Source organism: Cheilinus undulatus, linkage group 13, assembly GCF_018320785.1.
Source record: "Cheilinus undulatus linkage group 13, ASM1832078v1, whole genome shotgun sequence".
Lineage (NCBI taxonomy): Eukaryota > Metazoa > Chordata > Actinopteri > Labriformes > Labridae > Cheilinus > Cheilinus undulatus.
Genome location: NC_054877.1, coordinates 7,167,260 through 7,192,086, shown reverse-complemented (window position 1 = coordinate 7,192,086; position 24,827 = coordinate 7,167,260). Strand labels below are relative to the sequence as shown.

Sequence of the window (24,827 nt, the reverse complement as noted above, 5' to 3'; positions counted from 1 at the left end):
ACGCTGATGTGTGCAAGCATGAAATTGGCCCATGAATTAAAAGGAGGCACATTGCTTTATGCCACGCCATTATTGCCTCCAGTGGCGCCACGGCTTGAAATCCAAGAGCAGTAACCCATCTTACTTTAAGTTGGTGTGTGTATGTGTGAATGCATTAATATCAGTCAAATATTATATTACCATCTCTGACATTTCTGACCAGCAGAGCCCCTGGAAAAATAGAGAAGCCCCATAAAACTGAAAACCAATTAAATTCAATCCGTTCCGTCAATGGATTCCAGTGTTTACTGTCTGCTTTGCACAAGTGTTGACACGCTGTGGGATTGCTGAGGCTCAGAATGAATGCTACTGTAAGATGCAGGATGGGATCTGTGTGAGGATTTATGCTCCGCACATATTAATCATTTCAGAATATCAGCTTGCTGTTTCTTTCCAAACTCTACAAATTAGTCATGAGATGAAATGCATAGAGTTTAATAGGTTAAAGTGTTTGATCAATGGAGAAAGAAATCAAAGTTTTATGAAGTCATGAAGAGACTTTCTCCCTTTTCTTAATATTAACTTTTGTAATAGATTGGAATTTGGGCTGCAAGTTTTAATGTGTCATTTGTGATGCAATTAAGGTCCAAAATTAACTCAGGAATTTTTTAAATTGCATTAATGGAATGCTGTTTTGTCGTTTTAGATACACCATAGTAAGGGGCAACAGCAGGAAATGACGCACAGTAGCGTCTTCTGCACCTCTTCAACTTCTTTTGCTTCTCAAATGAAGGCATTGGTAAGAATAGGTTCATACTGTAAATATGGGCTTAATTTGTCTTGTGAAATCGAAAATTTTAAATGCACAATTAAAAAGGTCATTAAATATTGCATTATTATTCAATCCTTTGTCTAGCCTTACTAAAATCTACCTGCATTATTCTGCAGAGCTTCTTTAGCTACTGCAGCACTGGCCTCAATGAAATGCCACATCACTCTGAATAGACATCAAGACAGCACATGTTCAGCCTGTAAGCCGTGAAAGTTGGCACTCTGCCCTCCAAAAGTCTGATCTGAGCCGGGCCCTGACTCAGCCTGGGTTCCAGAACGTGTTAGATCTAGATTCATTAGCCTCTTAATGTCCCCGTCAACACGAGCTCTTGCATAGAAAGGAAACCCTACATGGTTGTTTATCTTCCTTTGCTTTCTAAATGATGTGTTTGTGCACTTTATCAACACACATTTCCACTTTATTCTTACTTAGTCAATTAGCATGATGAGACAAATGCCAGGGAATTGATCACCAGTCGCTAAGTGTGGAGATATTCTATCGATTGGCATCTAATTGCCGTGTTGGTGCAGATCAATGTGGCTCTGTCCCTGTTTTCAGGGTTAAGCCAATGTAATCCAGAGTAAAAGCAAGATCGGGTTAATAAGAGCCTAAATGGCCTCAGACACAGTGGCCTCTTGGCCCTTTTAATCTCTCCTCTGCATCACCAGACACCAGCAAGGCTGTGAGTACCCAAGCTACCGACCTAATCCTTTCATCTTAATGTATCAGGAGAGATCAGCTGAAATGTTTGTTCTTTTTCAACACATGGCCTTACAAACTATATTGGAGAAACATAGAGATAGATATTTTAAATTCAGTCACAAGCAAAACATAATGTTTAACATGTTTGTTGAATTTGGTCTTAACTATTAACAGATTAATCAACAAAAATCTTGTGTACGAATAGCTGCATGATAATTATCAATAAGCTAATCATTCTAGTTTGACCATCAGTTAGTTAAGTACTTTGAATGGACAAAAGTATTCATCCTCCTGTCCATTATACCAGCAGGGACTGTAATGACATTGTTCTCAAATACATCTACTTTATTAGTGAGTTGACCCTACTTTTGCAGCTAACAGCCCTCTTCTTGGAAGGATTTTCTGTGTTTCTGTGGGAATTTGTGCCCACTCATTCTGTAGAGCATTTTTGAGGTCAGACACTGATGTTGGATGAAAAGGCCTGACCTCATAAATGCTCTGTTCCAGTTCCAGATGGGCATGAGGTCAGGGCTCCGTGTGGCCCAGCCAAGTCCTTCCACATCAGATTCATCAACCATGTCTTTATAGTCTTTGCTTTTTGCTCTGGAGCACAGTCATGTTGGAATAGAAAAGGGCCTTCCCAAAACTGTTGCCACAAAGTTGGAAGCATAGCATTATCTGAAATGTCCTGGTATGCTGAGGCATTAAGATTGGCCTTCATTGGAGATAAGGAGCCTTGGCCAAACCCTGAAAAACAGCCCCATACCATTATCCCTCCTCCACCAAACTTGACATTTGGGACAGTGCTGTCTGGCAGGTAACATTCTCCCATTGTCAGTATTTTCTACACTACTACTTGCGAAGCTTGGTATTGGACTTGGTGATGTGAGGCTTGCATGCAGCTGCTAAGCCATGGAAACCCATTCATGAAGCTCCTGCTGCACAGTTTTTGTGCTTACATTAATGCCAGAGGAAGTTAAGAACTCTTCAGCTCTGGCAACTTGCTTTTTAGCTGTGATTTTACATGGTCCTCCGCTTCATGGCTGAGTTGCTGTTGTTCCTAAACGCTTCCACTTTCTTATCATATCACTTATATCTTAATGTGGAATATCCAACAGGGATGAACCGTCTTACTGCAAAGGTGGCATCCATCAGAGTAGCATGCTTGAAGTCAGTGAGCTCTTCAGAAACACACATCTATGTTTGGAAAAGGAGACTGCAGGACTAGGTGCTTGATTTTATACTCCTGTGGCAACGGTTGTGATTGAAACTTCTGAATTCAATTATACTTTTGTCCATATACGGTATTTGTTGCCTTGAAACCATATCAAGTTTTGTGTGTCTTATTGTGAAAAAATAAACATGGCGATGGTTGTGCTTATTCTGAGTGTGTACTTAAATGTACTTTGCAAAGGAATAGGATTTTTCTTCTTAATTCCAAGGAAGTTCATGCAAAATTTAAAAATCTATCTAGCGTTCATCAGTTACCAATCAGTAGCAGGGACAGTCTTCACAGCTTTCCTGCAGACGTCGAGGACGTTGCCTTACATCACCTCACAGATGGAGCATGGGCTGCTAGCACCAGTTAGCAAGAGCATCAGTCTCCTAGTCATCTGTGAGCCTTCGATCAATAGACTTGGATTATCATCTTCAGGATCTCAGTCCATTTTTCACTGAGGAGAAAGGCTCCACCAGCTGCTGTCTCTTTGTCAGAGGATGTAGGGCCGAGTTCCACCATCTGATAAGATTACAGAAAGTAACCGCTGCAGCTCCTACAATCAGGAGGGACACGTATTCACGGCATGCTCTGCCTCCTTACTATCACTATATCAGTGGATGTTTATTTAACAGGCTGGCAGGCTCGTCAGTACATCAGTCACATTCGAGATGGGAATCCCATGACTACCCATGCTTAATTAAATGTTTAATTAAGACTGTGGCTTTTAATTAAAAAGTTGATTATTATGAAATAAGGATTATTGGCAAATGGAACAGATAGGATATCACAGAAAACAATCCGTGTATTATTAAGCACGAGGTGTAAATTAAATGAATCAACTGTTAATTTGCATACGAGCAAAGGATGGCCTTTAATTTAAAGACTGATCAGATTTAAGGAACACTGGCATGTCTTGCTGCCTTTGTTAAGAGTCCTTCACTCAGTGCTTCAGCTCAGGGTGACGCTTTCATCTGTGACTTTGAAGTGAGAACCAACAATGCCGCTCTTGTACCCTCAAGGTCACCCCACTTGGAACCACTCGCTGCAAGAGCCCTCGTCACAAAACAGACACAAGATCCACTTGAATCTCTCCACCGAGTAGGCCTCGGCACTTCTCCGGGCTCTACATGTTCAGATGGTCTTTGTGGCCAGCTGGCTCGTTGGCTGGAATACAGCTGTTGCTTTTTTTTTTTTTTTTTTTTGTTACTGGCCCCAAATCCGTGCGGACACCCTCGGGTTTGCATTCAATTCAAGGGCAAAGCCATTCACTAAAAGTCACCAAGTCCTCTAAAGGGAATAGTTCTTAGATTTATGCTCGTGTACAGTTGGTGGTAGGTCCGAAGGAAGCTCCTATTGGCATGGGAAGAGCAGCTTGTGTGAATGAGGCCATTCATTTATAATCCACAGGATTAGGACTCCGTCCATCAGCTGCTTCTGCCACTTACTGTGCAGTGCACCACAGAGGCCTACCCTCGATCTGTTGGTATGCTTTGATTGGGATCTGTGGACGGGGCGTCAATGTCATGCAGGATTTTGAAGTGACAGCATGGATCTGACAGAGCCTATTAGTTTGGACTCTGGTCCAATTTGTACCACTTCTTCTTCTTTGCCAAATGATGCAAGGACAGTTTCTTCTTTGGCTTTGATGTAGCTTGTAAAGCTTTGTTTTAGTGAGCATCTTTTGAACATATTGAGGCTGTTTGGTTCTTGGAGCGAAGTTTCACCTCTGAAATCTTACAGAAGCACTTCTCTTTCAAGATACATAGAAGGCTATGAAGTAGATGTTGCCCTAGCTCTTAAATCAATTCATCTGGCCATCAATCTTTTCAGAAAAGAAACACTGAGCTTCAATCAACACAATGATTTTTGAGCTGTGTCTTCTTATCTGTGATTTTCTTTTCTCTTAGTCAAGAACAAAATCAAATAAAACTCAAAGGCACTCTTAAGCACATTTGACTGCTGCTATACTGGGATAAAATTATATTGTTTGATTTTTTTCTCAATTAAGCATCTTTATAACATCAATCAGCATACCAAAAACATGTTTTCAACACATTCAGCTTTAATTTCAATCATGCAATGTTTAATCTGATCTGCAAAAAGGTAAATTATGAATTTAAACAGAGCACTTGGGTATGAATTTCTTAATACATGATAAATTTAAAGTCTTATTTACAACAGTAACACCCAACCTTTGAATATGAATGTTTAACTGACAAATTCGCACTTGTCCGTTGCTTTATGAAGCCAGCACTTAAAACCATAAACTATAAAATCATGTTGATTATGTAAAGGATGATATCTGATCAGCATCTTTCTTCTTTATCTGGTTTCCCCCAGGTTGAACCACTTCACTTCCTCTGGTGTGCATGCTGTTCTCCATACAGCATTATGTACAACATTTCTGATGTTAACACTGTCTACACGGGTGATAGCATCCAATTTATCTTTTTGTTGAGTTTATTCTTTACCCACTCTTGGTGCAAAACACCATACAATAATTTTGAACACAGCGGTATGTATATACCTGGTAACTGCAGTCCACCGGTCTTGCAGAGTTACTGCTCAGATTTAGGATCATGTCAATGTTGGAACTGAGTGAAAGTCTATGACTTGATTGCCAGTTAGGATATCTGTCCATAGAGATTAAGTTTGAGCTAATCTGGTATTCACTGAAAGACAATAGGGTCCAGGATTGGTCAGTGCATGCTTCCCTTTGCATACAAAACAAAATCAACTCTGATGTGATTGGCCAGTTTTTCCTTGTCCCCACATTAGAGCCAGAGTTCCTCCATGACCTTCCTCTTGCCTGATGTTCAAAGATTTTGCATTTGAATGCAGCTGTTGTTTAACAGAGATGACTTTTACTTTAAACAGGAGGTTTAAAGGTCAGGAGGTTTAGGTCAAGGGAAGGATATGGGCTTGGCACCCATGAAAAGCTGGTATGTTAACATATAGCTAAAAATGGTTGGGTTTTTGTTGCATTAGTCCCACCAAATCGTTTTTTTAAAGGCATTCAAACATGTTAGGGAGACTGGTATAGTACTCAACAATGCAGTTGCTCATCAGTTTTCTCTTGTATTAGTTTTCTGGCTTCAGATATCAGCATGAACTCACATTTGCACCAAAGTAAAATGTGCAAAGCATAGAGCTGTGTTTCCCTCCTACTGATAATGCTAGAGTGGGCCACCTAGGTATATTTGCAGCCAACCAGTATACTGGTATACATAAAAATCAACACTCACGCATGATAGAGACATCCATTGGTGTGTCCCGCCAGTAAATGCACTGTTCAAAGAGCAACATCTCATGTTAAAGATTAGCTTCTAATGTAATTGTTATAGCATATTTCTATAGCTGTTTATCCTGCAATACTGCACTCTAATATGATAGTTGCAATATGCTACCCTCATTAACAATTTGCATTTACACATGCATCTCACTTGCAATGATTGCACAAAGTCAAATGAAACCTTTCAAATGACGTGATGTTATTTGAGCGTCTTTATACAAAGTATGGCGGATGAATACTTTCAGAAGAGAAGAAACACACAAACTATAAACCTTCTGCCCCCCTCTTACACCCTAGTATATCATTTTGCATAGAGTATGTACAGAGAGGAATCAGCATGACACCATTTGACATGCAAGGATTTAGCTGCTTGCCAACTTGTAATCAAGTTCAACAGAAAGACCATAGAAAACTACCTTAAAGGGTGCATTTTCTCCCATCAGTGAATCCTCTCTCCCTCTCTAGGTGTACACTGGGACAAAGCCAGTAGTGCTGTTCCAAGGCCTAATGGAGCTATAACTGCAGCTCACCTTAACTGAGCATATAAACATAGTACTGGCTATCATCAAGGTTGATCTTATGACATTTAAAGCTGCAACAGAAATTCCCATTCCTTTGTATTTCAGCTCCTGAATCAAATTAGTTTCACATGCAGATATTAGTTTATTGTAATAAGAATGGTGGCAGCATCCTAAAAAAGCCAAACTCATGTTGTGGAAGGAAAAATGGCAGAGTATCTCTCTTCTTTACAAGGCTTCTTTCTTTGCAAGCCCTGTGTTTACCACGCTGCATTAGAACAAAGTTTAGCAGTGCATCCTGAAGTCACAGTCTGCCCACAATGCAGACATTACATCTTCTCAGCCTCCTCCTTCCCGGGCTTAAGGCCGAGGAGGCAGGCGGCTATTCAGGAGGCACGCCCGACCATGAAAGGCAGGGTGCATCTCAGCGTAAACAGTTTTTGCTGGCAGCCCAGTCAGCAAGCCACAGTCCTGTTATTGAGTCCCAGAGACGCTCCACTCAACAAAAGCCACAGTGCGACCTTTCAGCCTCATACAGCGGTGCCAGATATTGAGTGAGCCTGTCCGGATGAAGCTCATCTCTTCCCTGTCTCGGGGGTTTTTTGGCCCTGCAGTTGTATTGCAGTGTTGCTATTTCTTTGATTGAATTACAGTGTTGGTCAGAGTCGAGGATGGGAGATCTTTGATCCCTTTATTTGAGTCTTTCCTCTTTGTAGTCTCTTGGGCAGTATCCTGCAATGTAGGATGGGGTCTATAGGTTGCCTTAATGATGATGTGCTTTTGATTACAAGGTTGAGTGGTTCTCAGGAGAGGAAGTATCTTTTATTTGAAAAACACTTTACTTGGATTCAGACTGAATTACTCTGTGTTTTTCAGGTTAACCTGAACCGACTTAGACACAAATTCTGATCCCTCTGGCTTGATTTTTCCCCAGCATTTTACCAAAGTCCAAAAACTCGCATGATTAAATGTGACCTCAGAAGAAAAACAAACATGGAGGACAAAATTAAAATCCTTGACTGGCTGTCTTGGCTTGCATTACAGTTGCAGCAAGAAATCAAGAATGGGTGAAAGGAGGAGGGTAAAATCCTGGCTGAGAAGAAGTTAGAGTTGTGTTTATGTTTTTTAGCCATAAAACTTTGTATCATCTGCTACCTGGTCTACTTGCTTTTATTGGTTCTTGTGGTTATTCTATTCCAACCTAGAACCATGGATATCATGTTTGATAAAGGAGCAGTAGGATATGTGTGTGGATACCAAACACTTGAGGGTTATTTTGACAAATAACAGTGACAAACCTTAACTCTAGAACCCCCTTCCAGATCATCAGAGAGGGCAAATCTGGCCTTAAGTTGGGTTTTTAATGGTTTTATGTGTGGCCAGCCTTACCTGTTCCCTCCACATCCATGCACAATAGTGACGGCTGCTATGAAGAGTGGTCAGCAGTGTTAACTAATGAAGCTAGCATTAGTTCATGGCAGTCATACCCCCAATCGTGATCAGCTGAAGGCCAGCTGATCCCAGTTATTGCCTCTCAGCTCCCAAAGCCAATCACACCTCTTTCTTTGTAACACAGCGATGTATTTAAACATTACTGCATTCGTGCTGATGCACCACACTGCTGATGCTGGCAAAGCTTAACCTCCTCCACCCAAGCCTCCTCCTTTATAGCATAAAGCTGTTGCACCCTCATATTCAGATTCATGCTATTATGGATTAATTGCCCAGTAAGGTACAAGGTCTCTTTGTCTTCTGAAGATGTCATTCCCCCATCCCTCTACTCTCTGGTTATCCACTAATACCTTCAAGAAATGCATAAAAGCTCCAAAAAAAGTCTTTCAAAATAAAATCACAAACCTGCACATGGATTTTGGAAAGCCGACATCATTATTTCATGGATCAGTTTGACCCCTATGCTCTTAACCAGATCTGAAATCCAAAGCTTTTTCCAAAACATGCACCTACACTCTTAAAGAAATAAGATTTCTACCACATAACAACCCCAGCCCTTCTTCTCAGCCCACCACCGTGCTTTCACTGTCAGCCAATTGTAATTCCTGCAGAGGCCTTTAGCTGCCAGGTGGTTCTTCTAGTGTCTCCTAGTTTTACACCCACTGACTCACAGGTTACACACCATCAGATACATATGTGCCTTTCTCTGCTGAGGCCTTGACCCGTAGCCTCAGGGTCACACATGTACCAGCTATTAGGTCAGCTGCCTTCTAAAGAGGCCAGGCGACTGTGTTACATATCATGGAGATTAGCAGGATCACACATGACAGCTTCCTGGTCTTTAACAAGGCTGACCGGCTCTGACTTTTCCATTGTGTGTGTCTGGAGTTAATAACTGGATCTGTGGGCCAAGCTGCTGTGTTTTACTTTACATCATTATAAAGAGACTACATGGTTGTTTCCTGATGGATGAAATGATTTCAGGCAGTTAGTGCAGTTATATCCTGCTAGATGAAGTCATCGTTTGACCTTGTTTCAGACTGACATGGTGCTCTTTAGACTGTCCAGTTACTGTCATGACATGGCAGACATGTATTTTAACTATTAAGAGTTCTGAATCATAAAACTGACATTGAAATTTGTTGTTTGTTTCAAAGGTTTGCAACAAAACTCATGGGAGCTTTGGGTTAAAGAGTTTTACTTTTCAGGTGTAAAGATAACAGTCTACTGGAGTTTCCTGGCGTACTTAGGCTGGCTACACACTGGATATTTCTCAAATCTTACCTCATTTTGAAAAGACCTCAGACAAAAGGACAGTTCCAGCCAATCTGTAACATTATACATGTGCCAAAGACTCAGGAAAGGGGATTCAGCTCTACCACACATCTGCTGTTTGTGCATGAGACACAAGATCTCACAGAAACTCGTGATCAAATGTGACATGAGAGGAAAATAAAATTTATAACCTTATAACCTGATTCTGTGTCTGTTATCAGGCAGATCCATCTCACAGTTTCTTTTGGAAACACTTGCTTCCAGTCAGAGAACAACCAGACCAATCGGTGTCATTTGAGGAGAACTAGGCAGTAGCTAAGGGTGGGATGTACTGAAAGCCAGTAGCCATTACCTTGTATGTAACTGAAGAAAAGCAGCAGATGAATGTGAAAAACATCTATGCAATGGACATACGAAACAGTATGTCTGGTAGCACAACTAGCATCAGTATATGCTGATATTGGCCCTGCTGAATAACATTAGCCATTGGCAAATAATGTACAATAAATAGACATCGGCAGCTAGTGATTATCTGTCGGTTTAATCAATCTGATGTTGGCAGCTGGTACAGCTAACTGCTGATTTAAAGAAGACTTTCCTTTATAAAGCAGAGGAAGTCACCTGTTGGACGAATGCTGATCTGTATTTATGGTCAAACACAAGAGAAAGTGTCAGCATAGTGGAGGTGTTACAAAAAAATGTCCTGGGTGAGGTTACCATGTTACATCTGACAGGTGTTCCTGACATCTAGGCCTTTGCTGAAGGGTCCACACTGGATACTCATTATATTGAGTTTTGAACCCCCAGTATCCCGTAACAAAGTCAGCTAAGTAAACCACTGAGCTAAGGTGGTACACAAGACCCAAAGAACCCGTTTTAAGTCTTCCTCAGCGTTGGGAAAGAAAGGATGTAAAAACACCTTATATACAGGAAGCTTGTTACACAGTATAGATAAAGCTCTCACAATAAGACTTCCATTGCTTTCTGGAAAATGTTGAACCACTTGAAAATTTGTAAAATATGTCTCTACCTAAAAAGAAACATAGAAATATAAAAATCATATATTTATATATACACATCATAATAGAGCCCAGGAACAGCTCTTCAAGAAAGATTGCTATTTGAAATAAATTTGACCAAAATGTTTCCAAAAATTATAGAATATATACAAATTTTTAAGAATGGTCGAAATTTAACAACATGTAGTGTAGTTCAGGTATCAAGTACCAAGCATATTTTAAGCTTTATAGATAAAGGTAAATAGTCCAGGTGCAATCCCAGCATTCCCATCTAGTGGCCACTAAACAACAATGTTAAAAAGGTTATGACATATTACAATAATCCAGAGAGGGCCAATCGTCTGGTTTCTCAAACCCACTCATACTCACACGTCTGCTCATCCAGTAATAGTGGGAGAGTTACAACAAACAACGGATGAAAAAACACAATGTCTAAATGCAATTGGTTGAATTGTTACTTTTAACCCTTAGACGTCCAGTGGCTATTTTGCCTTTTTTAAAAGTAATTTTCCTTTGATCATACCATGCTCATGTTTAGTATGACTCTTTTCTGCATTACATCAACTTTATGGGATGAAAACTATATGTTTTTCTTTATTTAAAACAATATATATTCATTTTTGAAAAGACATTACAAAATGCTGAAATTATGAAATATATACCAGTGCCAGTCTTTTACAGTATGGTCCACTATGTGAACATTCATTTTTATATCAAATTCAAATGATCATATTTTCTGTTTTAATTGGCCATTTCATGTCAAACAAAAATGGAAAGAAAGCTTAAAAATAACATTCTCCACAGCGATTTCAGTGCAAAATGTGACTTTTTTTATGCCATCATGGGACAAAAATAGAGGATTATGAAATCATGCCGTCATCACCGTGGACCCCTAAGGGTTAAATATTGTTAGGCTTATCAACCCTAATTTCCTCATCCAGTGCATCTCAAGAAATATTGGTATTAATGCCAGACATTTGAGGAACATTTGGACTAATAATCAGTTGCACCAAACCTTGGATTGGTCCCAAAATGAGGCCTAAAGTCGTCTGTTGTGCACCCAACCTAGAGTGTTAAAAGTGGAGTTGGAAGTCATGACTCCCCTGCTGGTTTCTTCATTCACAGATCCTGACACTTCTGTTCTGACACAGTTTGAGAGACACAAAGTGTTAATTAGTTTCCTCTGTAGGAAGCCTTATACATTTAACACTTACCTGTCTCTTCATTAATTCCTGTCTGTTTATGAGCTCAGGAACCAGCAGGAATGTTAAAAGGTAGAAGAGAGCTGCTGATAGCCTCTTAAAGTGTGCATGATGAGAAAGAGGAAAGAAAATTATCCAAAAAGTGACTTTTTCCAGTTTTCCCCCAGTCATTTGTAGAATAAAGTTCAAATGTGAGTTATACGTCAGATCGTCACAAAGTTAAACTTTCAGTGGCCTGTACGTGAGACGTTTGGTGGTTGATATGTTTTTAGGGCAGACACATTTTTGATATTTTGCATTAATGTAAACATTTTGAGTATTTTTCTCTGAATGCAGTTTAAAATCTGGATCAACTTGAAACAGATCTTTTTGACATGATATCAAAGACATGTTGATAAGCTACAAACCACCAGAGAACGTGCTGACAACCATCTACGTCTCTAAAACTATTCATATTTAATCTCTTTGCCGGCTCAATAAGGTGTAATAAAGTTGCAGTTGTTGAACAAATAGCTGCAAGTGACCGGCTCGAGTGCATTTGTCCACTGGACCATGAGAAAGTTGCACTCAAGGCTGCATTGTTTGATGTTGGCACGGCAGGGCTGCAGCACATAATAGCAGAGCCGTAGTTGAATGATACGAAGCCGGGAGGGATGGGGGAGACGGGGGGTTGTGTGTTGTTGTACCGCTCACCGTTCATCACTAGTCTTTGTTCATTGTTATGAATAATACATCAGAGACACATTAGTTTGATTCATACTGCTCTTGGTTGTGCTGTAAGGCCTCCTCTTGGCTCTGCTCTCACTTATCATGTGTTTATGTGTTATCTGGGTTGAACATATCTGGGTTTCTTAGTGTTTTAACAGTATATATGATCAGTTTGTGGACAAAGCCCGTTGGATTTTAAATAACTCCATCCTGCAGGCCATTTCCGCCCTGCGCTGATGGAACCAGGTCACTTGTTCACAATGGACCTCTCACACTCATCAATCTTTCCCCCTCTCTTCTCTCTCCCTCTCCTTAGTAACCGGCTAACGCCGAGCAACCACGACCGGATACAGAGGCTGAGGCAGGAGTTCCAGCAGTCCCAGAACGTCCCGGAAGACCCCGACGACCGCAGGAGGACGTACAGCTTCGAGCAGCCGTGGGTGAGTGTCTGAAATGACAGGAAGCGGTGGCACAAATGGGCCGGAGAAGATGGCTAGACTGTGACTGTTAATGTCAAGAAACGACCTCTATCAGACCAAGACTCTGGACTCGATTGTTCCATTCTAGCCTGAGGAGAAAGCTAACAGTGTTAGCACCAGCTAACTGGAGCATGGTATTAACCCCTCTACTACCAGCCATGAACAAGACTGATGAAATCACTCTGTCCCACCTCCGTGGGCCTTCCTGTGCTAATGCTAACACCCCCTCACCTTCTAATTCAACCACCTGCATGCAGGAGTTTGCACACCTCCTGACCCAACCATCACTAACCCCACCCACCTGTCACAACCCACTCTGTTCATCCATCGTCCTGTCTGTCACTCATCCACGTGGATCCACCCGCCACCTCATGGACTTTATGTTGTTTGTGTATGAGGGTCTCGTCTGCAGCCCTCTTTGTTTTATCTGTGCCTTTTTTACAGTTTAAAGGTGAAATGTAAACTCTAGCAAGCATGTATTTAATTCACAGCCTCATTGGTTAAGAAGAGGGATGAGGAATGCATTCTGAAGCAACAAAGGGTAATAATAAGCGAACAAAATTTTAAATGCCTTCATAGTTTTTATGAGGTGATGAAATCGATTGTCACATGTTTAGTATTTATTTTAGTCTTTTATGCTTCCTTGCACTGCAGTGTACTTGGTTTTACATATTTCACAGTAACAGGTTATAAGCGTATGACAAGTCAGCTGAAGCAGTTTTTAATTTTTAAGATAAAATTTTCAACCATATTGACCCAAATGTACGACTACTATTTATTGAAACACTACTTAAAAGTGAGGTTGTCATATAAAAGGAGTCTACCTTTTTAAATCAAATATATGTCCACAACAAAAGACAGAACTTGTTCTGTGAGTGAACAGCTATGACAGAGGCAAGGTGTCAATCCCAGCTGCAGCATAAAGGGGAAAGATGGTGATCGTCCAGGACCAAGTAGTTCAAAACACAGGCAAAGAGTTGATAAAGACTGCCATACACATTAGTGTCTCCCACATGCCAGCATTCCACCTAGCTTATATTTACAAGTATATTCGCTGACCCTTTTTTAAAGTCCAAATATGATCTCTGTCCATGCATGAGAGAGGTGTCCATTAATGCGTAAATGCGCCATTCGAGGAGTGACATTTCATGTAAGAAATTCAGCTTCTCGCGTCATTGTTCCCACATTTTTTCTGCAGTTGCCTGCTGATATCATGAAACACTCCTGCACTCTAGAATGACGGTTACAATATGCCATCCAGTAAACAAGATTTCAAACACTCAGCTCACCTGCTGTGAAAGTGAAACGTAAATTAGAGCGAAACATTCCATGAGTCAAACGTTATTTGTGCATCTTTTAACAATGTGCTGTTGAGGAATTCTGTCAAAAAGCAGAGACGCCGAAAAAATAAAGCTACATAAGGAGGCAAGTGGGATGATCCCTTATGCCAGGGCTATTCAATTACAAATTCAGGTGGGACAAACTTTAAATTAATGCTGGTAATGTCAAATTTCGAACCAATATAGATCAAATTGATGAAAAATATGCACTTTTTATTCAAAGTCTCCCTTTTAAATTTTACAACATGACAAAAGCACATGAAAAAGTGTATAAAAACACAACAACAGAGCCGTATTTGAACATAACCTGATGTAGTAGAAATGGGTTTTTTTTGCTCTTGAATAAAAATAAAATAAATAGAATGAAAAAATTAAATTAAATTCTGTAAATAATCATCTTGGTCACATTTTACCCAGGCATAGCTTAAAGTGCATAAAAACTAAATTTGCACAGTTGTAGCTACAGTTGTTTTATACTCGGTATCTTGGGGCTACTTCTGTCAGAGTCGTTAGCCACGTGTCAGACAACGCAGTGCATTGTAGGTAGACTGTTGCTAAGCTACAATGAGTGTTGCCTTCACGGTGGGAATTTCTAAAAACTTGCGGAACAGGTTGCCCTCTGCATCTCAGGCATGACCAGAGGCTGGGCCACTTGGGGGTTGGTTCTGGGCCGCATATGGCCCCTGGGCCGCATATGGCCCCCGGGCCGCTAATTGAATAGGCCTGCCTTATGCCATGTCAACCACACAAGTGGAAAAACTGCAGCATGGATCTTAATTCAGAGCTATAAAAACTGCAGTTAGTAATGCCAGGCCAGTATTTGCCAGTATAATGCTTTAATTAAATAACTTGCATGTGGAACTACTCCTTCTCCTATGGAATGGTGAGGTAAACAAGAAAAAGGGCAAGAAGACAAATAGTTGTGAAGTTTGCCTGCCTCTCCATGTAGCCCTAAACTACAAAAAGCAAATAGGAAACAGAACCCAACATTGATGTTGCTGCCCACCTCCTCATGCATGGATATGAACCCGAGCTGTAATGCATGTTGTGTACAATTTTACATCTTCAGGTACCCAATATGCAATTGTCTTGCAAAGAACAACCACAACTACACAGAGGGTTAACATTATCGTTTAAATGGTTGTCATGGAAACATGACCTATGATCATGGCCATCAATGCAGCACTCATCCATAGCTGTGTGATAGCATCTAAGGGCAGAGTTTTTTCTGTACCAGCCCCCTGCCCAGGCCCAACAACATGAAAGTAACTTCACTCACGTTATGACTCATCTTGCATTGTTTTAGTCAGATTTGACTCTTTCACTCACACCATTGCTGAAAATAATTGTCAAGAGGAGCAGCCATACCAATTAAGCACCACATACTTATTGTGCCTATGCCCACCTCTCCCATCTATGCTACAGCCAAGGAATAGTACCGTGCTCAGGGCTGTAAGGAGCACTCACACTGGTGAGGCAAACTGAAGTCTGGGGCTCAAACATGCTTGGGCATGATGCAGTTTGCTTGATTAGCAGGTTTAGATCCATGAAGTGGGCAGCACTGATTCTCTGCCATAAAAGCATGGGATATAGCATAAGAGACTGGGGTGAAATGTTTAAACATGGGAGTTGTGTTGAAAGAGAGAAGTATGTGGATGCAAGTTATGCAATCTTTAAGACAGGTGTAGCATTTTACTTTAGCCATAAAGATCAATGCATGTGATTTGGTGAAAGCCTTATTCTGTGGAAATATCCAAATGTGACTTTTTAATCTCAAAGTTATTAAAACCATGATTGTATTTAAAGGCACAACCTACTTGGTTTTATAGAATGTCTTTAAATCAAACATCATATTTCAAAGGTTGTCTAATATTTGGGCCAATATGTTTTTTTTAATTAATTGTTAGCACCTCTTTGTAATGTGTACTGTATAGTTTTATTCTAACACTAAATGATGAGTTTTCACCTTGTTCTTTTATCTAGTTTGAGACGAGATGCACTGTTTGGTTGGTCACCCACATTTTCTACCAGTACATATTTTGATAAAAACAAACCATGGAGACAGTAAGTGGTGATAAGTTCTATAAATGTATGTTGCCTCAAACTAGACACCTGTTGTGTTGTAAATCACGTCCTTTACAGTCAGTAACACTGATCTTCCTTGTGTTGTGTTCCTCTACACAAGGTCTTTTTGCACACTCAGCTGTGTTTTTGTACATTTCTGTATGAACTCTTTTTACTAATGTTCCTACACTACTATTCCCACTGTAGCTCTGCCCAGTTTTTGTGTGCAACGGGAGATTTTAGTCCTGTGATTTGTAAATGAAATGATAAAGTGAGAGCTCACGAACTAAATCATCTGTGCTCTGGACATTTTTAGCTGATAACTCCAATAAAAGTGTACTGCTCTGTTTTGCATTGAAATATTTATGCGAGTTGTGCATTTACTGGGCTCTGCAGAGGGGTGGACGTTCCAGCTGGCACTGCATGGCAGGATTGCAGGGCAGTGTGGGAAAGGAGCACACAGGTCATCTCTCCCTTTGTCTCTAAATAGAGAGCTCTACAATAATACAGCATTATGTTTGTTTACATCAACAGCAGCACATTAAACTTTGTAACAAGTTTCATTTTCCCATGAACCACACTACCAAGTATCACACGCTAAAAGTTAAGGATTATGTAGCATTTATGGCTATTTACCAAATAAATTAGGTATATCATTTTGGGCAAAACTTTAATTTAGGTAATATTATTAACACAAATTAGAACTTAATGCTTTAATTTCATACTCTGATGGCTGGGTTAGTATCTTTTTCAGCTTCTTTTAATGGGTGGTACATTATTTGATTCACCTTCATAAGTGGAAAAACAGTTCTTTACCTCTGAGGTTTTGACCCTCAGATCAGCAAAGATCAGCCTCCATTCCACTGTCTTTTCCTTGAACTTGCTCCTAATTTAAATTTTTACACCCATATATATTTACAAACCCCAATTCAGAAAAAGTTTAGATGTTTTGTAAAGCGTGAAAACACTAAATGCAATGATATCAACTCCTTTCAACCTATATTCAACTGAATACAACAGAAATACAAAATATCTAATGTTTAAACTGATAAAATTTATTGTTTTGTTGGAAATATACTAACATTCTGAATGTGATATCTGCAAAATGTTCTCAAGAAGTTGGGACAGGGGCAAGAAAAGTCAGGGAAAGTTGTTGAGTGCTCAAAGAACACCTGGAACATCCCACAGGTAAGTCTGCTAACAGGTGGTAGTACCGTGATTGGATTAAAGGAGCACTCCTGAAAGACTCAGTTGTTAACAACGTTACAAGGTTCTCCACTTTCTGAAAGCCTGTGCTGACAAATAGCCAAATATTTATGAACAATGCTCCTTAATACGAGATTGCAAAGGATTTATAGATTTCACCATCTACAGTCCAAAAGATCATCAAAAGATTCAGAGAGTCTAGAGAAATGTCTGCACGTAAGGAGTGAGGCTGAAAGCCAGCATTGACACCTGTGACCTTTGACCCATCAAGCAGAGTTGCATCAAAAATCCACCGTTTTCTGATGGATAACAGGTAACAATTCAGAAAACAACTATATAGTTAACATGGTACGTTGGTACATCTACAAATATGAGTTAAGACTCTACCATGCAAAGCCAAAGCCATATGTCAGTGACATGCGGGACCATCGCATACTTCACTGTGCCTCAGCTAATCTGATATGGACGGACAAAGTGGAAAAGTGTGCTGTGGTCTGATGAGTCCACATTTCAAATAGCTTCTGGGAATAATGGTTGTTGAGTCCTCCAGACTGAAATGGAACGGATCAGTCAGACTGTTCTCAAGTTTAAAGGCCAGCATCTTTGGTGGTCTTTGGGTGTAGTAGTGCCTATGGCATGGATAACTTGCACATCTGTGAAGGCAGGCATCAGTAATACTGAAGAGATACATGCAACATATGCAGCAGGGTTGGAAATTCACTTTCTCACCTGAGTAGTTGGTGGATTCAAAAATCTACCAGCCACCTCTCTTTTTAACCATCAACCATGTTCTATATAGCAGCATAATGCTATGAGGTATAGTATAATAGTCGAGGGTTATAGTATTCTGTGTAATAAATGGAAATGTCTCAACTGTTAAAGAAAGTACTGGCATGCTCTTTGTCTTCATAGGACAAAAGTTTAGCTTTTTGTTCTTTTGAGGCTGGTCAGAGTTTCCATTGCAGTCAGGCTCACACATGCAGATTTAACTGCAACTAAACCCAACTGAAAGGCAAGTAGACTAATTTATTATTATGAGCTTATAAAGACATCAAAATTAAGATGAACCATGAGCTTCTCGTAGTAATGTTAAGTATATGTAGAGTTCTTTGGTCAGTGAGCATGCATTATAGGTCTGCTTGGCTCTGCTCATAAAGTAAATAGTGATGAGCAGAAAACCTGTAACAATGTCACTCTATTTTGTAATTTTATGTACCTGTCCCAGTGGCTGGTAGGTGGAGCATATTCACCTGACACAACTTAAAAATACCCCCATTTGGCTGGTGGCGGGTGCCAATTTCCCATCGTGCATCCCTGCACAAGTCGCAACAGCATGGCTTCACGGTAAAAGAGTGAGGGCGCTAGACCGGCATGCATACAGCTCAGCGTTATGAAGTGAAAATGCAACAACACAAACCTTGCAATGTTGAGCAGTATGTGGTGTGCATCAGTTAAGAATTCCACGTTCAGTACTTCAACAATTCATGTCTTCAGCTCCCAGATGCTTACAGAAAGATAAGAAGGTGATGTAACAGAAGTGGTCAAATGCCCTCATCCCAACTTTTTTCGAACATTTCACTGGTATAAAACACATTATATGTGCATATTTCTAAAAAATCAGTCAAATTTATCAGTTTGACCAGGAGTCATCTTGTCATTGTTTTGTATTTAGGTGAGTATAGGTTTCAAACGTTTTGCATTTTTTCTCAATGTCCAATTTTTTGGGGGGGAATTGGGAATTCTAATAAAATGGGTGAATTGTTAAAAAAATCTACTGGTTTCAGTCCCAGGAACCCTCCAATGGTCCTTTCTTTGTCCCCTCTGTTATCAGAGTGCAGCTCCCGCTCAGGCTGGCTGTCGTAATTGCCTGTTATTAGACTCATATCCTGGCCATAGTGGTGGGCCATATGGAAAACAGGAGAATGTGTCTTTGAAATTCAATTACCTCCCCCATGCATATATTACATTTTGTTGCTTCATCCGAGTGATGTGCTGCAAACCTCAAGGAGCCAGTGTCCTTTTTCTTAATTCACCTACAGCTGCCCCACTTACAGTCTCTGCCAGGAGAGCACCGTGTATGAGAAACGCCTGGGTTTGATATGGTGGGAAAATGGTTTTATGATGCAAGAGTGTGTCAAAAGGGTTGAATAGATCTGAACGAGGGTGAAAAAGTTGAGATATGGTAAAGGGCTCTAATGTAAGTCTATACACATGAGAGAATCATCGAGCTTGGTTAGCATTTTAATTCACTTCTCAAGTGAACCTGTGTGATATTTTCTGGACTCAGATTATTAGAGGTAGGGCATTACTGATTTTAATTTATTTTTAATGATTTAAGGACTATTTCTACTTATTTCAACCAACCAATATCCCCAAAATCCTATTGAAGAGATCACTTTGACACACAAAAGTTGGTTTGTTTTCAGTATTTTTGTCACAAAAGTGATAAAATTCATGCAATCTCTTACAGGAAGCTTTTTAATGCTATGTTAAGCCCTGTTTTGGACCCTGGACCCTTAGCTAACCCCGTTAAATGACACTTTTAGTGATGTGTTAATGGATCCTTCCTATATTTTTTCAGTCTAGGTGCTTGATTTGCCAAATAGTTCATCATCAACACAAGCTGCTTTCAAGCTTCTCTGTTCAGCCTCCAATTTTGGCAATTCTAAACAGATGAGGATGAAATTATTAGTCCTCCTAAGAAAATTTCATTTTTAAAGTCTGACACAAGTGCTGTTTAATAGAGCTCTGAGCGGTTTGTGGAGTTTTCAACAAGTCTCAGACACCTCTCTTGAGGAATCCCAGCCCATTCTTCTTTGGCCAATCTCTAACGCTCCCCCAGATTTGATGGTCTTCTGGCATGCACACAGATTTTCAGTCGGATTCAAGTCAGAGCTTTGTGCCAATCAATAATGTTCACTTTGGTCTTCTGGGGGTAGTTCCTCACCAGGAGCCATGTATGTTTTGGGTCATTGTTGTGTTGTAAGACAAAGCTACAAGACGACCCCCGCCTCCCTTTTTCAAAATCTTTGTATATCCTTTCTTCATCCTTCCTTCATACCTTTACAAGATTCCCAGTTCCAGACGCACTGGAGCATCCCAACAGCATAATACTCCCACTACCATGTTTCACTGCTGATCTGGGGTCAGATCACAGTGGCAGCAGGTGAACTAAGTCCTCCCAGACATCCCTATCATTAGCAAGAGTTTTCAGTTCCTCCTGAGGGATTATGAGGCAGTCCCAAGCCAGATGGGATATATAATCCCTCCAGCATGTTCTGGGTCTGTCCCAGTAGTCTCCTCCCAGTTGGACATGCCCGTAAGACCTCCACAGGGAGGCAACCAGGAGGCGTCCTGATCAGATGCCTGAGCCACCTTAACTGGCTCCTTTCGATGTGAAGGAGCAGGGGCTCTACCTCAAGATCTCCTGGGATGCTGAGCTCCTCACCCTATCTCCAAGGCTGAGCCCAGACACCCTCCTGAGGAGTCTCATTTGGATTGTTTGAACCCACTCCTTTGGTCATCGTCTGCAAAACTGCTGATGTCGCTACAATCCGCCTGTCAGTCTCATGGCCAACGTTCCTCCAGCAGAGGACCATGGCCTCAGACTTCGCAAACCATCCTAGTGCCTGCTGGAGGTTCTAAGCCCAGGAAGCTAACAGAACCACATCATCTGCAAACAGCACAGTTGAAGAAATGAACATTAACCTCAATTTTAACTTGGTTTTGCAAGCTTTGAGCAATGTTAAGTTAGAGTACATCATTGCACAACAGTGGTTTGTTCGATGGCTCAACAGAAAGGTCAGTTCTGTCACCCTAGTAGATTTTGGGTTTTTTTTGTGAGATAGTGTAGCTTCTCTGTGTTAAGTAAAATAATGTATGCAAAGAAAAAAATTCTCATGGGGGGCTAGTCATTTCTTCCTCATCTGTATTCTCTGTTTTCCTTCTTTTTACCACAATAGTTGCAAGAGAGGGGAGGGGGGTTTGTGTATCATGGTCTAATTCCATCAGGATGACTGATGCCCACTCTCTCTGCAGCACCGCGGCGCCTTTATTGCACTCATTTATACCACTATGGGAAAAGAGGAGTTAGTTTTCTTGAAGTTAAGGCTTTATAAAAGGCCATAATATTGCCTCTTGTATTTTACTGTAACATTTTAATACTTCTGTTATCTTGATTCCTTCAGGGTATTCCTCACCTCAACAATCACCATGTGAGTTAGCATTCATAGGAATATTCAATATGCTGAAACCTCTGAGGGGTTTTTCCTTCTCAAGTGAAAAATATTGGGACTATAATTTACCCATGGGTAATTCTCCCTTCAGTTAAGGAGAGTCGCTCACTCCCTCCATCTCAGTTCTCTGCCAGCTCGTTCTTATTGTCGACCTGGGCAGCCAGGCAGTGCCAATCAATCCCAGAGATGATTGCCCCTGGCTTCATCTGGTTTAAAGGGGAGTGTCTCTTTAGCACTCCTAATCGTTTTATGGTCTTCCCACCAACTGATGTCCGCAGTGCTCCCGCCAGGCTTCTAACACATTGCACCGCCATAAAAGTAATTACATTGGCTTTGTGTTACGAGTGATCAGCACGCAGTTATTGCACCCACACTGCTAATGAACATCGGAGGAGCAGAAGGGGTTGTGGTGCAAGTGTGGGCTGAAATTTGAGGTGGTGCTCTGCAGCTGGGAGGAGTAATAGTTTCTACTGTAAGAGTGTGTGTACGTATAGTTTTAATTTTTCTAAAGGACTGTTTGAGCAGGTCAACCCCATAATCAATCTATCATCTGATGATGATTTAGCCTCTGTGGGAAAGGGCAAATACCCAGGGCTCAAGTGCAGATTCACAGATAACTGACACTGGATATCCTAAACTAGACTCCCATCCCCATCTGTTCATTGTTTATATTCCAGTTTGCAACTTGAGATGTGAGAATGGAGTTGGAGTTCAGAGACAACCCATTGATAACTGCTCTCACAAGCAGAAAACTAATTACAGACTGACAGAGTCATATCTGATCAACGCTAATGGGATCCTGGATTGCATTTCAATTATTGTACCCCACCTCTTTTGCTCCTCACACAGAATAATCAGAGCCTGCTCAGAGTTGATTGGTCAATATAACCCAAACCTAAAAATGAAAACCAGAATGCTTCCAGTACCAACAGTCTCTGCCTTCATTGCAGATCTGTCTCGACAGCTGTGCTGGGATTGCACCGTGATTAGTTTTATTCATGTCCCTTCTATTGCCTATGATTATTAAATACAGTGCATGTATTCTCCTCTCTGTGGCATAAAGAAAAACTTTTTCCCAGAGGCCGTTTTGTTGGTTGCAATTTGAACTATGTCTGATTTTCCGGTGTCATGTTTGGTAGGCCATTTAACCTGAAGCCTTATTCCAAGGCCTTTTTTGTCAGAGGGCATTTTCTCTGAAGCTGTTCTTCTTTGGCTGTCTTTTCATTTTTTTTTTTCTTTTTTGCTGAGGATGTCAAAGTCTGACACCATTTTTCAGGCGTTTTGACTTTACTTGAAGCTGAAGAGAGACAAGAAATGTGGGGGAAGACATGCATGAAACATGTACTGAGAAACACATTCAGGACTATAGCCTCAGTATATGTGTGCCTGCTCTACCCACTCAGCTACACCAAAGCCCTGAGACCATTTTTTTCAGAGGCTGTCTCTTATGAAGCCTGTTTCTCTGAGGCCATTTCCTTTGATGCTATTTTTCCTACAGTAATCTCATCTGAGGCCAAGATTTCTAAAGATGGTTCACTTGAAAATGTTTTTTTCTAAGGCCATTTTGTCTGAGCCCGTTTTTTTCTGAGGCGAATGAAGCCATTCTACCTCGGTCTACTTCCTCTGAGTGTTCTTTATGTCTGATGCCGTTTAGTCTGAGGCCTCTTTTTCTGAGGCTATTCAGTCGGAAGTCCTTCCTCCTGATACTGCCCCTTCTGAAGTGTTTTTCTCTCTCTCTCTCTCTTTGAGGCCATTTTTATAAGGGCATTTCTTCTGAGGATATTTTGTCTGAAGCTGTTTTCTCAGGTAGTTTTATCTAAGGCTGTTTCACCTTTGGTGGCGGGAAGTCTACTGCTGTTAAGCCTGATGCTGTGTTTTCTGACGCTGCTTCATCTGATTCCTTTCTTTCTGGGGCGACTGTGGCTCAGTAGGTACAGTTGGTCATCCTGCAAGTGGAAAGATGTGGGTTCAATCCCTGCAGTCCCATGCTGTTGTGTTCTCGGATAAGACACTTAACCCCAATAACCCTACTGCTTTGTTGGTGGTATTAGCTAATACTAATGGCCAATTCTTCATAGCAAACTCTGCCATCAGTGGTGTAAAAATGCTTTAAGTAGTCAGACAGCCAGAAAAGTGCTACACAAGCTCATATTCGCCATTTCTGAGGATGTTTTTGTTCTAATGCCAGCTTTTCTCTAATGCCATTTCTCCCGACGCTGTCATGTCTGAGGCTGTTTCATTTAAGGCCAGTTTATATGCAGTCTGTTATGAGGGAGATTTTTCAGAGATCTGCTGTTTTTGCTCTGAGGTCTGACACTGGACTCTGAGGAGTCTAGAGATCTGAAGATGTCCAACTATGGGCTGGGGGCCAAATGCAACCCACAGCCTATTTTTTGATTTGCCTGCAGCAAATTCTAGAAATGAAATCAAATATGGCCCACATTAAAATATGAAGCCTGTGCTTGACTGTACTGTACCTCTTAGTTTCAGCAAGACAGTGCTACCATGGTAATTCTGTAAACAAACATTTTGACAAGAGGGTATCTTGATTAATAACATCCTGATGGATTACTGCAGAAAATAGCAGATAAAAGGGCAGAACCAGGGCCAAACGGGGCCCCTGAAATCCTGAAAATGCCTGTCTATTGGCCCTGTCAGCCATTAACTAGCCATTAACTTACATGGTATTAGTCTTCAAACATTAAAATCCTCATGGCAAGGGATATGAAGGTGACCCCACCATCTTTATATATATCTGTGTGTGACCCTTGGAAAAAGTTGGACACCCTGTAGCTAGCATCAGGGTCAAAGAGATGTTCTCTTAGCCAGCTATTTAACACTCTTTCAGCAGCATTAAATATTCCTTTGTCCTAGGGTAAAGTCTAAGGAGCTTTATTTCTTCCTTAAAATGTCAACCTGTTGATCACGACAACTCTACATGCAAGTACAAAGGTATGAAAGCAGGCAGAGTGAAAACACAAAAATGTTTTTTCTTTTTTTAAAGCAAAAGTGAAATAAAGGTTGTAGCTTTATCTCCATTTATAAATTCTGTGGTACAGTAATGACTTAGGAATATGAGAAAATTGAATATCCAAGGGAAAGGCCATGTTGGCAGGGTTTTTATCTGTGTGGCTCTTAATAAACGGTGTAAATATTTTTAGTCATGGTTGTTTCAAGGGTACTGAACTCCTTTGGGACTGGGATGAGTAAGAGATGCACACGTTTATCTTTAATGGAGTTTGTGTAGCAGGTGTATGTATTCAACAGTGTTACTCCAACCACAAAGAGCCTGCAGATATTGTCAA

General features: G+C 40.7%; 1 protein-coding gene across 3 annotated transcripts in view; it reads left to right on the top strand.

The window, feature by feature from the left end:
• LOC121520462 (partitioning defective 3 homolog) overlaps positions 1-24,827 on the top strand; it is a 443,160-nt gene that overhangs the window by 403,294 nt on the left and 15,039 nt on the right. For all 3 annotated transcript variants that reach the window (XM_041803924.1, XM_041803923.1, XM_041803922.1), the window contains one exon: positions 12,515-12,638. In XM_041803924.1, coding sequence (XP_041659858.1) covers positions 12,515-12,638 — 124 coding nt within the window. The remainder of the gene's footprint in view (positions 1-12,514; positions 12,639-24,827) is intronic.